Genomic DNA, 15,170 nt, shown 5'->3' on the forward strand with positions numbered 1-15,170 from the left:
AATACAAAAAGAAAAAAAATACTCTTCTGAGGTCACCTCTAATTGTAAATACTCTCGTGGAAGCACTTTAATAAAAAGGACTGAGTTAAATATGTCTGCATATTTTCTGAACATTTTTATTATTACAAATGCGAGTCTCGGACACCAAAGGGGTAATGGATACTAACTTGATACTTTTAGGCATTTCAAAATATTTAACAAGCAACGAATATCGCGTTTACTTCGCTGTGTAGGGAAAAACCTGATTTATGAATATAGAAAGGAAGAGTGGTGAAATTTACTTTACCCTGGCAAAAATAAATGTCAAACCATTCCACCTGTTGTGTAATCTGACTTTTACTCACTCAGTTAATTTATAGTCTAAATATGACCCATAATTATACAACTACCGATTATCATTTGTAACTTTCACCTCTTCTCCTTCATCTGACTGAATTCATCACGTGTAAAATTGATCATCTTACGTACAGTTTTCAATGTCGTCTTTTGCTTCACTTTCCTAATATTCTGTTTCGTTTCGAACATCTATCACGAGCTCATTAAATAAAGTATATCAAACAATCATTTAAAACTTGATTATTGTGTACTGTGATTTTAATGTTTGCAGCTAATGTGGAACCTTAAAACTATATGGATTTTTTGTTTTGCTGCAAATCTTTTTTTCCTTACTTTGATCGCAGTTGTCAAGTGAACTGTACTGTATGAAGTTGCGTTTAACTTATATTGGTTGGACTTACTTCGATTTAACTAAGACAAGAAACCTGAGTAATATTGGGCGTTCAGTTATGTCGAATAACCTAACTAATTAGAAGACACTGTAGTGTTGTGTTAAGCTCACATAGCTTATTCTAGATTCCGGACAAGCCAGTCTTTTCATTCTTCTTGAGTCACGTTTTGACGTTGTTACTTATCCGCTTATTAACCTTGATTTTTTATGTAAGCATATGTGTGTACATTTCTTCTTTTACTCTCACATGTCTGTAACCTATTTTTATCCGACTATAAATATCGATTAATGCTTGAATAAATTGAGTTGGCTCACATGCCTTATCCACCACGCGTCGTTCCGCTTCACTCTCTTCTCTTCTCTTCCTTCTCTTCGTCCTTCTGATTATCTGTCCAGATCAACGAGTGTACAGAATATACGTATTCACAATTCATTCTCACATTTGAGTTATTTGATTCCGTTATTCTCTAACGCGAGTTAAGTCGGTAATTACATGCCAGGATTGGCGACATGTGTATATTTCGATAACAACCATTTATACGATCTAACTGGAGTCAGATATAGGGCCACTAAAGTGATGATCCTGTCGATAGCACCGTCCGACGTAATTGGCGTCAAAATAAAGGACCACTAAAACTCAATTCCGAATTATTATTTTGTGAGTTTGAACTGCTTGATTTAGTCGTACTTCAAAATGTTTTTAGTAACACTCATCTTTGCATGAAATAATATGACTGAGTTGGGTAGATGAATCTCCATTTTGGTTTTAGTGTTAAATTGTTCACCCAGGATATTTTTATATCATCTGTTGGTTTTTATTAGAATAATTTCTCAAACACATTCCGTACAAATATCAATTTAATATGATTTACTTACGCCTGTTACCCCTCCTGGAGGAGCGTAGGCCGCAAACCAGCATTCTCCATCCAACTCTGTCCCAAGCATTCCTTTCAAGTTCTTTCCAGTGAACATTCATCCTTTTCATATCTACTTCTATTTCCCGACGTAATGTGTTCTTTGGTCTTTTTCTTTTCCGCATCTCTTCAAGATTCCAAGTTAGGGCTTGCCTCGTGATGCAGTTTGGTGATTTCCTTAATGTTTTTCCGATCCACTTCCAACGTCTTTTTCTAATTTCCTCTTCATCTGAAAGCTGGTTTGTTCTCTCCCACAGAAGGCTGTTGCTGATGGTAACCGGCCATTGAATGTTGAGTATTTTGCGTAGACAACTATTTATAAATACTTGTACCTTCTTGACGATGGTTTTAGTAGTTCTGCACGTTTCAGCTCCGTACAACAGAACTAACTGTCTTGAAGTTCGTATTGAAGATTCTCACTTTGAAATTAGCTGACAGTTGTTTTGAGCTCCAGTGTTCTTCAATTCTAGGAATGCGGTCCTTGCTTTGCTAATCCTCGTCTTTACATCTGCATCCGATTCTCCTTGTTCATCAATGATGCTCCCCAGGTACGTGATTGTTTCCACCTCTTCCAGAGTTTCGCCATCAAGTGTGATTGGGTTGGTGTTCTCCGTGTCGTATTTGAGAATCTTGCTCTTTCCTTTATGTATGTTGAGGCCTATTGATGCAGAGGCTACTGCTACATTTGTTGTCTTCGTCTGTATTTGTTCGTGTGTATGGAATAGGAGGGCTAGGTGATCTGCGAAGTCCAAATCGCTAATTGATTGTGAGATGTGCATTGTATTCTGTGCTTCCCGTCTGATGTCGAAGTCTCCATAATCCAGTCAACCACCAGAAGAAAGAGGGAGGGGGAGAGTAGATAGCCTTGTCTGACTCCGGTCCTTACTGGAAATTTATCTGTCAGCTGTCCTCCATGCACGATTCTGCACTGTAGTCCGTCGTATGAGTTCTGGATAATGTTGACAATCTTCTCAGGAACTCCATAGTGTCGAAGAAATTTCCATAGTGTTCTCCGGTCCACATTGTCAAACGCCTTCTCATAATCAATGAATTTGATGTATAGTGACGAATTCTACTCAACTGATTGTTCCACAGTGATCCGTCATAACGCAATTTGGTCTGTGCACGACCGATCCTTTCGGAATCCAGCCTGTTGATCTCGAGTTCGGGCGTCAACTGCGTCTTTCATCCGGTTCAGCAAACTTTTCCATGCACTGACAGCAAACTGATGCCTCTGTAGTTCTCACATTTGCTCAGATCTCCTTTCTTTGGTATCTTGATGAGTTATCCTTCTTTCCAGTCCATTTGGCACTTGTTTCTCTTCCCAAATCTTCTTGAATAGAAGGTGAAGCATATTTGCAGTTATTTCAATGTCTGACTTCGGTGCTTCTGCTGGTATATTGTCAGGTCCTACCGCCTTCCCACTTTTGATTTGTCTGATGGCCATCTTGACTTCTTCGATCGTTGGTGGAGTGACATCTATTGGAAGGTCAGTGTGGGCTGCTTCAATGTTCGGTGGATTCAATGGGGCTGGTCTATTCAGCAGTTCCTCGAAGTATTCTGCCCATCTTTTCCTCTGTTCTTGAATCTCAGTGATTGTCTTTCCTTCTTTGTCCTTGACTGGTCTCTCTGGTTTGCTATATCTTCCTGCCAATTTCTTCGTTGTATCATATAGTTGTTTAACATTCCCTTCTCTTGCAGCTTTTTCCACCGTCGTTGCTAGTTCTCCCATGTATTTCTGCTTGTCGGCTTTAATGCTTTTCTTTACTTCCTTCTTTGCTTCTGCATACTCTGCTTGTACCTTGACCATCTCTGCTCTTGTTTGACTGTTGTTAATTGCTATTTTCTTGTTCTTCCTTTCTTGAATCTTGTCCAGGGTTCCCATAGAGATCCATACCTTATAATGATGCTTCTTGTGACCCAGAACCTCCTGACACGTTGAAGTTAGTGGTTCTTTGATCCCATTCCAGTTGTCCTCCATCACAGTTTCTTCTTTCAGTAGATCCTGTAAAGCTTGTAACCTGTTTGTTGAGAGTTATCTTGAATTGGTTGAGTTTGTTAGTATCTCGAAGGAAGGCTGTATTGAACCTTTGTAATGCTGTTCCCCCAGTTGTCCAGTGTTTCTTTAGCTTCAGTTTCATCTTGGCCACAAGTAGGCGGTGATGAGAAGCTATGTCAGCTACTCACCTGGTTCTCACATCTTCCATTGATCTTCGGAATTTTCTGTTGATACAAACATGATCTATCTGGTTCTCTGTGTTGGTGTCTGGTGAGATCCATGTAGCTTTATGTATACGTTTGTGTGGAAATATTGTGCCACCTATAACCAATTTGTTGAATGCATATAGATTTGCAAATCTCTCCTCATCTTCTTTTCTCTCTCCCAGTCCATGTCGTCCCATTATATCTTCATCCTGTGTTGTCCATTCCGACTTTAGCGTCTAGATCTCCCATCAGGATGGTGAGTTCATTTATTGTGCTCTTCGCTATGATTGATTGCAGCCTTTCATAGAACTGATCTTTATCGTCGTCGTTGCTATCATTGGTGGGTGCATAACGTTGAATAACATTAATTGTGATCCCCTCCTTCTTTGTGTTGAAGGATGCTTTGATGATTCTGGATCCGTTAGGTTCTCACCCAACAATTGCATTTCGTGCTTCTCTGGACAGCATTAGAGCAACTCCCTGAGTGTGTGGAGCACTTTCCCCTTCGTGACCGAAGTATAGCAGCATTTCTCCCGTACCTAACCTTTGTTGTCCAACTTGTGTCCAATGGGTTACGCTGACTTCAAGTACTGTCAAATTATATCTCCTCATTTGTGTTGTTATTCAACTGGTCTTCCCGGTCTCTCACATTGTTCGGACGCTCCATTTACCTATAGAGAGTGTCGCTCTGGTTGTTAGAAGGGGTATCAGCCTCGTGACTTCCGAATAATCTCGGCTTTGATCTTGAGGCGTTATAATCCTTCCTTCAATTTCCAGGACAGAGTTTAAATTGTTTGAACTATTTTTTCTTTTTAGCGACTTATTTTTCTACGGGATGGGGTCGCTAACCCCATGTCCAACCCTCCTTCTTTACCCGGGCTTGGGAGCGGCAGTAACTCTAGAAGAACTACAGGGGGAGTTTAACATTATTTAGAGAATGTTTATTTTCAAATATTTATTTTTTAAACCAATCTTTATGATCTTACTCAGTAATTGTAAATGAAAATTGTTTTTAACCTATAATTGTATGTATTGTTTTTTAGGTGTTCTTATTGATCACTATGGTTTCATCACAACTTGTTTGATAATGTTGTTTCTTTGTTTAATATCGGTGGGAATGTTATGGTGTTTACCAGAAACACAATCTTTCAATGTACAAACAGCTGATATCTCATCTTTTGATAATAATTTCAGTAATGGTGTCAGTGCGTGTAACATGGGATTTTATTCGTCTAATCAGTCAGAACCACATAAGAAGAACTGGCTTTTGAAGTCAACTGAGATGATTAATGTAAGTTATCATAAATGTATTTTCTGGTTACGAAGTTATCACTAGCAAGCACTCAAGACTTTACACGAGACTGAAGTCCATGAACCTCCAGGTTTTGTAATTTGCACAATACTTTCGAATCATAAGGTTACATTTCTATGGGGAAGTACATTTTTAATTCCAGTTAATTTTCACTGGTCAAGAAATTATGTTGGTTTGTTATGAAAAACCATAACACTGACTAAAGATCACAGTTTATTGCAATTTTTTTAAAATTATGGGACGTATACCATATAATTCTAACCAAGGGATTCAGTGGCATTTAGCCTACAATAACGTTTAAATATTCTTATTGTCTATTTCTTGTGGGTGGATGTTTGAAATGAGAATTATCTAGTATTATATCTTCTCTTCAATATCCATTGGCTTAAAGATATTCCTGCTTTGTTCAAAAGTTACAGAAATGTAATATTTTTTGTAAACTTTTTGTTGCTTATATAGTTTATTTCCTTCTGTTTTATTATCTCTAAATGTGTTAACATGAAATGATCCAGATTTTCTGTTTAGTATCACATTTTATCTTCAAAAGAGTCAAACCTTCTTTTTAAAATAACTATCGATTATATACGAAGTTTTTAAGAGTTTTCACTTATGTAATGTATCATTTGATTAAGGATTATATTTCTAAATTCTGTAGGAAGTCGATGAAGTAGGGTGATTAGTCAATGATGTTAAAATTTTTGTATTGTCCATTTCGTTTTATGCTGCTATATAATAGTCACCAACATCCTATTACACAAACTATTTTATTGTTGAATCAGTCAAGACCAATTATCGAGTCAATTTCTTTGTTGTGGTTTTGTTTTCATCATAATCTATGTAAAGAGTGGTATTTTTCCTGAATATTAATTCTTTCCATTCGTGGACTAAGCTATTTTTTCTTTTATTCAGTTTCACCATGAAATATGAGGTTCTGATTGAGAAAAAAGGATAATAATCTTATTTGTTATTGATTGATTGTATCATCATCAGTATAAATCAGTTCAGATTACCGTATTATCATCCAATCCGTCAGTTTGGAAAGACTACTGTTTGTTAAGTTTACTGATTCAAAAACCAAACTCATATTTATCAATGTAATGCTTAATTTTTGATAATAGTTTCTTCCTCGACACTTTCACATAATTATTATGACGTATTCTATTGATAATGTACATTTATATGCATACACAAATTGATTAAATATAAATCGATTTTTTTTCTCGGTCATGTTTTTTCACCATATGTTTTAGTCATATGCTACTCAGGTTTCATTTTGGTAGTAGTATTTTGTCAAAATTCTAGCCTTAAGATCGTACACAAATCCAGGTAGTTATTTAATGTTGATAAATTAAAGTACAAACTGAAATCGCCAAATTTAAAAATGACAGAAACATAACAGATAACGTTTTAACTTCATTATACTGTTATCTTTTGTGAATGCTAAACAAAAGATGAATACTTTTGTAGTTCAATCTCGTTATATTCACGTTGAGTTATTCATTATGGTTCGGTAGGAGTTTTGTTTATTGAACGTTTCAACGAAAAAAATGAACAGTATCATGGGTTAATTTCCGCTAATTTCTTAATAGATAATAAAATATTTCGTCATGAAACAAAACAATCTAAACATATTAGAATTCACTACAAACCTAATATTTTCATTCTTTGTTATATTCATGTTGCCAACCAGTAAATAAACTGAGAATAGTGAACTATTTCGTATTTTGATTAGTTGAAAAGATATTAAATTACCAATTAAACTTTATTGGTTATTCCTATTCCCTGAAGATACATTTATGCACTTCGGTTTGCATGATCTACATTTTTTGCCTGATGTATTACTTAGCATGAATGCAACATGAAAAACTCGGTTAAATTACATATATATTGGTCTATGACCCATTTTTTAGTAACCAGTATTATCATTTTCAGTAAACCTCTAATTTTCAATGTTGCGCTAATTATCACTTGTAAGTCACAACTTTCTCAAAGCGAAAATAATGTTAAAGTTAAGCTGATGGTAAAAAGCTGAAGGTTGCTCATCGTAAGCTTTAAGGATTTTCTCTGGATGAAAAATAATAGGTTAGAACCAGTTAAAACTTTAAAGTTCAAATCATTTCCAACATTTTTTTTATTTTTTCATTCACTATTTGACTGTTATGGTTGCGTAACAAAATCATAAACGCCCTTACATCCTCCCGTTATTTAATTAATCCCCTAACTTTACCTACCAAATAATCTGTTCTGAAACTAAACAGTTTGCTTACAAATACAAAAGAAGCACGAAAGATACTGTTGTTTTCTGTGTAACAATAATGTGTTCAGCTTGGGAAAGAGTAACAAGTATACCCGATGAGCATTTCTAAACCATACTTCTGCCCTTGACTTTATTCCAAGATAACTACTACTTAACAAGTTCATCAGCGTCAACACTGAGAGCTGGATAACCAACTGTCTGTGTTCCTATCTCTTTGGAAGGGAACAGTGCACTGTATTTGGAGAAAAGTGCTCATGAAGGTGTGCAACGAGGAGCATTTCTTTACCCTCTTCCTTTCTGTTTTTCCGCATGACCTGCCATCTTCCACAGAAAACACTTTTGGCCTTCTTATGTTTTAGTGTTATCGAAGAAAGTTTTCCGTCTGACTTACTATATAAAAAGACTACATTTATCTTTACAATTTGTTTATTCTTGCATAATATTTCTTTACTGCACCCCATTACACATTTTTGCGATAAGATTTCGCTGTATTGCGGATAGTGCTGAAGGCAGTTAGCATTGTGTGTGGTGATTCGTGGATAGATATTTAAAATCTTGGAAACCTCTAACAAGTTTTATCAGATACTAACCATCCACTTTATTCATATCTTTCTCCTTGTATATCATCTAGTAAGACGAGGCGCCAATACATTACAATCCACGCACCCAAACAAAGACGTAAAAGCTCTACAATACCTTATCTAGCAAATTTATTATGTGATAAACAGGTCGTTAGAGTTCGCCTAGCCAATGACTTTGTGCTAAAAATTCTATATTGTACCAAACATATATTGAATAAAGCCATTAATAATAATAATACAAATAAACGTACAATAAACGCATTAATAATAAACATACTTTTCGTTGTATCCCGATGAGTAGAAAAATTGTATTTCTCATATTTCGTGACTTAATGTGCGTCACTTCTTCAGAGTAAATAAAGGTTTTGTAATCATAGTGATAAAATTTAATTCTGATTAAAATTTTACTTTAAAATTTTCAAACTACTCAAATATCGCAGTATCATTCTTATTTATTTTAGCTAGTTCGAAGTGCCAATATTATCACAGTTTTAGTCTTAACAGTTTTGTTCTTGACAACATTGACTACATACAATGAAGGTCAGTATACATTTTTATATTTAATGGGACCTCCATTCAATTGGTCTGTTGATCAATATGGCTATTATAGGTAAGTTACATTATAATAGTTTACATAAACAATATTTATATGTCTAATTGTAATATATAAAATAACATACAAAGTATTTATTTCTTTTATTAGTGGGTTAAATTCTACTCTTCTGGGTTTATTTTCATTTGGATTAACTTGGGTTACTACTCGTTGGATGAAAGTTGTTAAACGTCGTCGGATGTCTGAAGCATCAGAACCTTTACTCACTAATCAATCAGTTTCGAGCTACAATTCTATTCATGAAGTTGATTCAATTGATTATAATAATAACAGTAATATTAGTAGTCCATCGAATTTAATTATTCAAAATGAAGTATTACGAGCACGTCGACGTATGATAAAGTATGTAATATGTGGAATGTTAGCAATTGTAATTAGTAAATTACTTATGGGATTAGCATTTTTGTTTCCTTCACCTGGTCATAATATTTTCGTATTTGTTAGTAAGTTGTTTTCTTTTATGTCTGTGATTTCTGTTTAAAATTATTGTATTGTTTTGTAATATTTGCCATATTACGTAACTTAATTTATTTAGAAACGAATTGTGTTTTAATATGATGGGAATTTTTCAGCGATTAAAATCTTGTGATCAACCCATTGCGTTGAGGGCACTCAATGAGTACCTGAAGGATAACGCGAAGTTCACAGAAACGAATTATGTCTTAACAACTAAAATGTTAAAAGTTTTATTACCTTGAAATAAGTGAATTTTTGAATTTACCCAATCATAAGATAATTTATGAATATTTTGTCTACACCATAGTTGTGTTGTGTAGGCTTCAAATAATATAATTGTGTAGTACAGTGGACTGAAATGTAAAATTTCTAAGTTTTGAAACTAGCTCAAATTATCTGCAAAGTTTTTTTATATAGCAATGAGTAGTTGTTTAGTGTAAAATACATTAAATGATGGTTATTTGGTTGGTTTGACAGTAAATAGTCATAAATTGGTTGAAATGGAAACTGTATTATTGGACCTTGGGTTAGGACCTACATATCCCAGTAGGGTAATGGGTATGGACTACTGAGAAATCCTATACTAAGATAAAATAGCTGTCAAGTATTCCTTGTTTTTTAGTGGAATCCCTAATGAAGTCAGTCTATGATAGAAACTACTTGCGGTTGGTTGATTCTTCTCAGAAGCAGGCAATAAAAGGCATCAATTTATTCACGTAATTGTCAAAATGAGAAAACCATCTTTATTGATTACTAGTTGTTTGGTTTGACAGATTGAATGTATTTCTTTTGTTAGGGTTGTTTATAGTGTCCAATAATTCTTTAGTGTTTGTGCTCATTTATTAGTATCCATAATTCTATGTTAATGGAGTAATTAATTGTTTAATCTACTCTGTATAGTGAATTGTGAAAGACTCATTTATATCATATGAATATTTTGTGTTATAAATAAATAATTTGTGATATTTGTAATATCCCAATGAGTAGAAAAATTAGATTTTCTGACGTTTCGTGACTCAGTGTAAGCCACTTCTTCAGATAATAAATAACCAAATTAACAATAATCCAAGTTTTAATAGTACAACGAAACAACACGAATATTAGGTGCGATCAATCAAAAAACAGGTCTGAATAAATCATTTCGGTCAAGGTGATTCATAAGCGACATGTATGTAATTTGTGTGTGTGTGTATGTGTGCACTAATAATGATGAAAAATGTGTGACCTTTATAATGACGAAGGATAGAGTTTAATTTGTAATGTAATGTATGAATTGTAAATAATATCAGACTAGGTGACTAGGATAGATAGTCCAAGTAGGGTGTATGGTAAGACCTTCCTTTCTATTGAGAGCAGTAGGATTAAGCATTATATGGAACACTTCAGCTACTCTCCTTTCTTTGTAATTGGAAAAGCCTTTTTGTAGTATTTTGATATTTTTGAAATCAATTTGGTGATTGTTGAAAATGGCTTGAACTACTATTGTCTATTTAGTTCCACAGGATTATTAGGAGGTTTCTTTGTATACCTAATATGTTCTTTGGCGTGAGTCAAGATTTCGCGAGATGACTCTCCAGTATAGAAGGCATCACAATCGACACAGCCTAATTTGTAGACGCAGTTTTTTGTGATTGATAACATCGTAATAATTTCCTCGGTATTTCAAAAGTATATTTACCTGAAATTTATTATTTTTTTTATCAACTTATAGCGATTTGATAAATATTTCAGGGTTTGTTTTTGAATGTATATGTCGGATAGATAGTTTAATTTATTGTTCTATATGATAATACTTTATGTTTTTTTCATTACTTAGCAGTAGTATTGAACATATTGAAGATATTTATTCTATCCAAGAATTACATTACAGATTAATTTCATGTATTCATTAATTGTAGCGAAGTGTTTTGTTTCATTTGTGTTTCAAACACCAAATGACCATATTTCAGTTTATATTGTTAGTCACGATTATTATATTGGAATTAAGAATAGTAAGACTTGCTCTAGCTGAAATACGAATTATGAACTTAGAACCTATGACACAGTGGTTAGCCATTCTTTGCTCAAACTAATATAGTCAAATGACTGATCACTGAGTAGTGATGAGTGTCATATTCGTCTAGTCCTGTACAGCTGACTGAATTTTGTCGGTCAAGTTTTAATATAACAATTAATTTAAGTAACGCGACATCATCGTGTACACTATGTTGATATGTTAATTGGTTGTAGGTATTGACAGAAAATCCTAGATTTCAGCTTCGTGCTAATTGACATTCGTCAGCAAGGCATACCTGCAAACTTTAGGGAAGTAATAATCCCTGTGAAACTTTAATCCGTGTCACCTAGGTCCAAAATCTGTGTTGTTACCACTAAGTTATTCGGGTCGTAACTGATCTTATAATAACTAAGATATTTACAATTGATTCGTCAGTGAGTAGTTACCGATGTCATATTTGTCTAGTCCTTCAGTGCTTATTGAATCCTAACAATCAATCTGGAATTATGAATATCTTAGTCCTCCAGGTTAATGTAACATAACAAAGCTAAATATAAACTAATCTTCTAAATAGCATTAAAACAAGTAGTTTACCATGCACTAATTTAATTATTTTTTTTAATTTATAGCTGTAAGTCTATAAAGCTATATTTTTGTTCTACAGGTCTATTCGTATGTGTCTTTCGATCAGCTGTTGTACCGGTTCTCAAATCATTCATATCATCTCTGTATACTTCTAAACTTCAAAGTAAGTGTTTCTTTTTTGCTTAAATCATTTACACTGAAGTACCGAATGATTGTAGTGTTTTGGCCATTTTACGTTTGGTTGTTTAATTACTAATTTAAAAAAAATTATAACAGTACATTAAAATTGTTTACTGTCTCAGTGATCTTTCAACTTTTATTCTCGTGATTTTAATTTGAGCGGTGAATTACTGTTGTTTTAACAAACGAGACTCAGATTTTAATATGTATACTAGTTTTGAATAACGGGTACCATTAGGATCTTCACAGAAAAATTGGTGCATGATGATTTAGTTATCACCATTAATCTACTATACTATGGATCAAATTTTTCTCCAACAAAATCTCATATACATGTGGCGTAGTAAGATAAAAACCAGGAAATATTAACAACAATAATGTTTTACAGTAGAATGTTACAATTAGGAAAACGAAGGGATGAAATAGTGGCGTACTGTTTAAGGCGTTCAAGTATAAGCTAATAAGTTTTACGTTCAAGCCCTGTCCCACCTACTTCGGGTTTAGCAGCCGGGTAGTATCATGAATCATCACACTTGAAGTGTAGCCCGTATCCAAGTACGTGGAGGATGAATTGATCTGAACAACCATTGATTAATTAATATTCTCTTCGTTTTTAAATATATATGTATATATATATATTTCGTCCACTCATTCGTTTATTAATTTATACAATCTAATATTGTTCAGTTCACATTTATTCATTTCTTTCTACTTCATTGGCACTGAATATTTATGTTAATTTACCTTCCGATGTTTTGTAACCTTGATAACCTTGATATATATATATATATATATATATATATATATATATATATATATGGCTAGAGCAGTTGGTCGGTTTCATCTCAAATATTTATAGTTCGACCGTTTTTGCATCTACCTAGTCTTATATGCGGATTAATACTATCTCAAACTGTACATCTGTCTTCAATTGACCCACATATCCGCGCCTATCACAAAACTTCTGACCTAGTTGTAAGACTTCTATTCAAGTCCTATCTAGAATATCAAAAGGAAATTAAAATCCGTATCGATTTTCAGGAAATTTAGATTCATATATTTTGGCGGTTTAGCCCCTTGATTCTTTTCTCGTTTGCACTTATTCGTTATACTCCTAAAGTATATTTCATAAATGGGTTGTTTAGATTTTAAGGAAGGTTCTCAATACCATATACCTCTATGTAAGATTTTCTTCTAAGTTAATGATATACGTTTAAAGTGATTCAATTTGCCGTAAAGAATATCGTTTCAGCTACTTAACCAATGGATTTGAATTTGTGTTGAGGAAGAGATGTGCAATAATGTTTAGGATAATGGTTCGTCACAGTGCAGCTATTTTATTTCTCCAATGAGCAGTATAATATCAATTCCCATATATACGTGACTGGAAAATTATTATTGTTTATTTTCTGATTTGATAGAGATATCATATGTCTTATTGTTGTTGTGGTTTATATATTTTCTCTCTTTTAGGTAGTTTATTTTCTGTGATTGCACTATGTGAATACTTGAGTCTTCTTATTGGTATTGGTAGTTTACCGTATATTTATGCAGCGACGGTAACATTTTGTTCTGGTGCAGTGTTTTTTGTCTCATCAGGATTATCTTTCATTGCTTTTATTCTACTTTTGTAAGTTTGCAAAATGTTATTACCGAAAAAATAGTATTACTTTCTTTTCATTTAACAATGAACTAATTTAATTAAAATCAAATAAATTTATTGTTTGATGGTTGAGTTCATGAGTTAATTAAAGCTAGACCACCATGGGAAAACTGAAAGCACTGGACTGCCGTTTCGTTCTAGAATATGAATCCGCAGCCGTGCTCATCCACGATCCCGCTTGCGGGACTCTCGGTCTTGCGTGCGAGCACTTAACCTCTGGACCACTGAGCTGTTTCTATTTTTTCTTCCTTTTTCCTCTTTATTATTACTCCAAAAATGATGTTTCTTAACTGTCCAGTTCAGTGTGATAACTTATGTAATATGAAAGAGTGTTAAAAGCACTATTCACTAGAAGATCAGATTTCATTTAACTGTTGTTAATAGAGTGAAAGTAAATTAATTCTTTTAAGTTTCCTTAAAATGATTACATATTGAGCAAAGTTGGATAGTGACCAGCAGTGGAATCCAGGACACGCGTTCCGTCCTGTTTGGGACTCGTCAGCTGAATGTACCTGCATCTCAGATTTGATGTTCACTCTGGGAATCGAACCCAGTACCTTTCGCTTCAAACGCTATCATGTTATCCACTTAGTTACTGAGTCCTGATAGCCACTTGCTTGTACGATGGGGTGTAGTTTAAATTCATTAGATATTGTTTGGTTGAATCTTCCCATTGATGTTTAGGACTGCAACTGGTCAGTCTCTTATTGGCATATCTGCATACTGTGCGTATTGCCTCAATATACCATTAAGTCACAAACATTATAAGCGGACGCAGAAAGTGAAGTGGTAGAACAGGTTGAATCGGAACGTGTTGTCTGGTGTTCGCTCCAGTCTAATTGGAGTCTGAGGCGCTTGCAGAGACTGCAGCACAACCGGAACGGGAACGATTGGTTGAGCGTGTCGGTGAGATGGAGCCGGAATATGGTGAAGTTGGTGAAGGCGTATTTGAAGGTGAGACGGAAGCCGAGTCGGCAGTCGAAGTGTTCGGTGAGACATTGGGGCAAGTTGAAGCGGACGCAGAAAGTGAAGTGGTAGAACAGGTTGAATCGGAACGTGTGTCTGTGTTCGCTCCAGTCGAATTGGAGTCTGAGGCGCTTGCAGAGACTGCAGCACAACCGGAACGGGAACGATTGGTTGAGCGTGTCGGTGAGATGGAGGCGGAATATGGTGAAGTTGGTGAAGGCGTATTTGAAGGTGAGACGGAAGCCGAGTCGGCAGTCGAAGTGTTCGGTGAGACATTGGGGCAAGTTGAAGCGGACGCAGAAAGTGAAGTGGTAGAACAGGTTGAATCGGAACGTGTGTCTGTGTTCGCTCCAGTCGAATTGGAGTCTGAGGCGCTTGCAGAGACTGCAGCACAACCGGAACGGGAACGATTGGTTGAGCGTGTCGGTGAGATGGAGGCGGAATATGGTGAAGTTGGTGAAGGCGTATTTGAAGGTGAGACGGAAGCCGAGTCGGCAGTCGAAGTGTTCGGTGAGACATTGGGGCAAGTTGAAGCGGACGCAGAAAGTGAAGTGGTAGAACAGGTTGAATCGGAACGTGTGTCTGTGTTCGCTCCAGTCGAATTGGAGTCTGAGGCGCTTGCAGAGACTGCAGCACAACCGGAACGGGAAGGATTGGTTGAGCGTGTCGGTGAGATGGAGGCGGAATATGGTGAAGTTGGTGAAGGCGTATTGAA

General features: G+C 35.2%; 1 protein-coding gene across 1 annotated transcript in view; it reads left to right on the forward strand.

Annotated features, from left to right (window-relative positions):
- Smp_086130 (putative adenylate cyclase) overlaps positions 1-15,170 on the forward strand; it is a gene marked incomplete at both ends in the record, with an annotated part of 31,606 nt that overhangs the window by 6,037 nt on the left and 10,399 nt on the right. Inside the window, 3 exons of the mRNA XM_018789381.1 lie at positions 4,890-5,137; positions 8,458-8,606; positions 8,700-8,951. Coding sequence (XP_018654830.1) covers positions 4,890-5,137; positions 8,458-8,606; positions 8,700-8,951 — 649 coding nt within the window. The remainder of the gene's footprint in view (positions 1-4,889; positions 5,138-8,457; positions 8,607-8,699; positions 8,952-15,170) is intronic.

This window comes from Schistosoma mansoni, chromosome W, assembly GCF_000237925.1.
Source record: "Schistosoma mansoni strain Puerto Rico chromosome W, complete genome".
Lineage (NCBI taxonomy): Eukaryota > Metazoa > Platyhelminthes > Trematoda > Strigeidida > Schistosomatidae > Schistosoma > Schistosoma mansoni.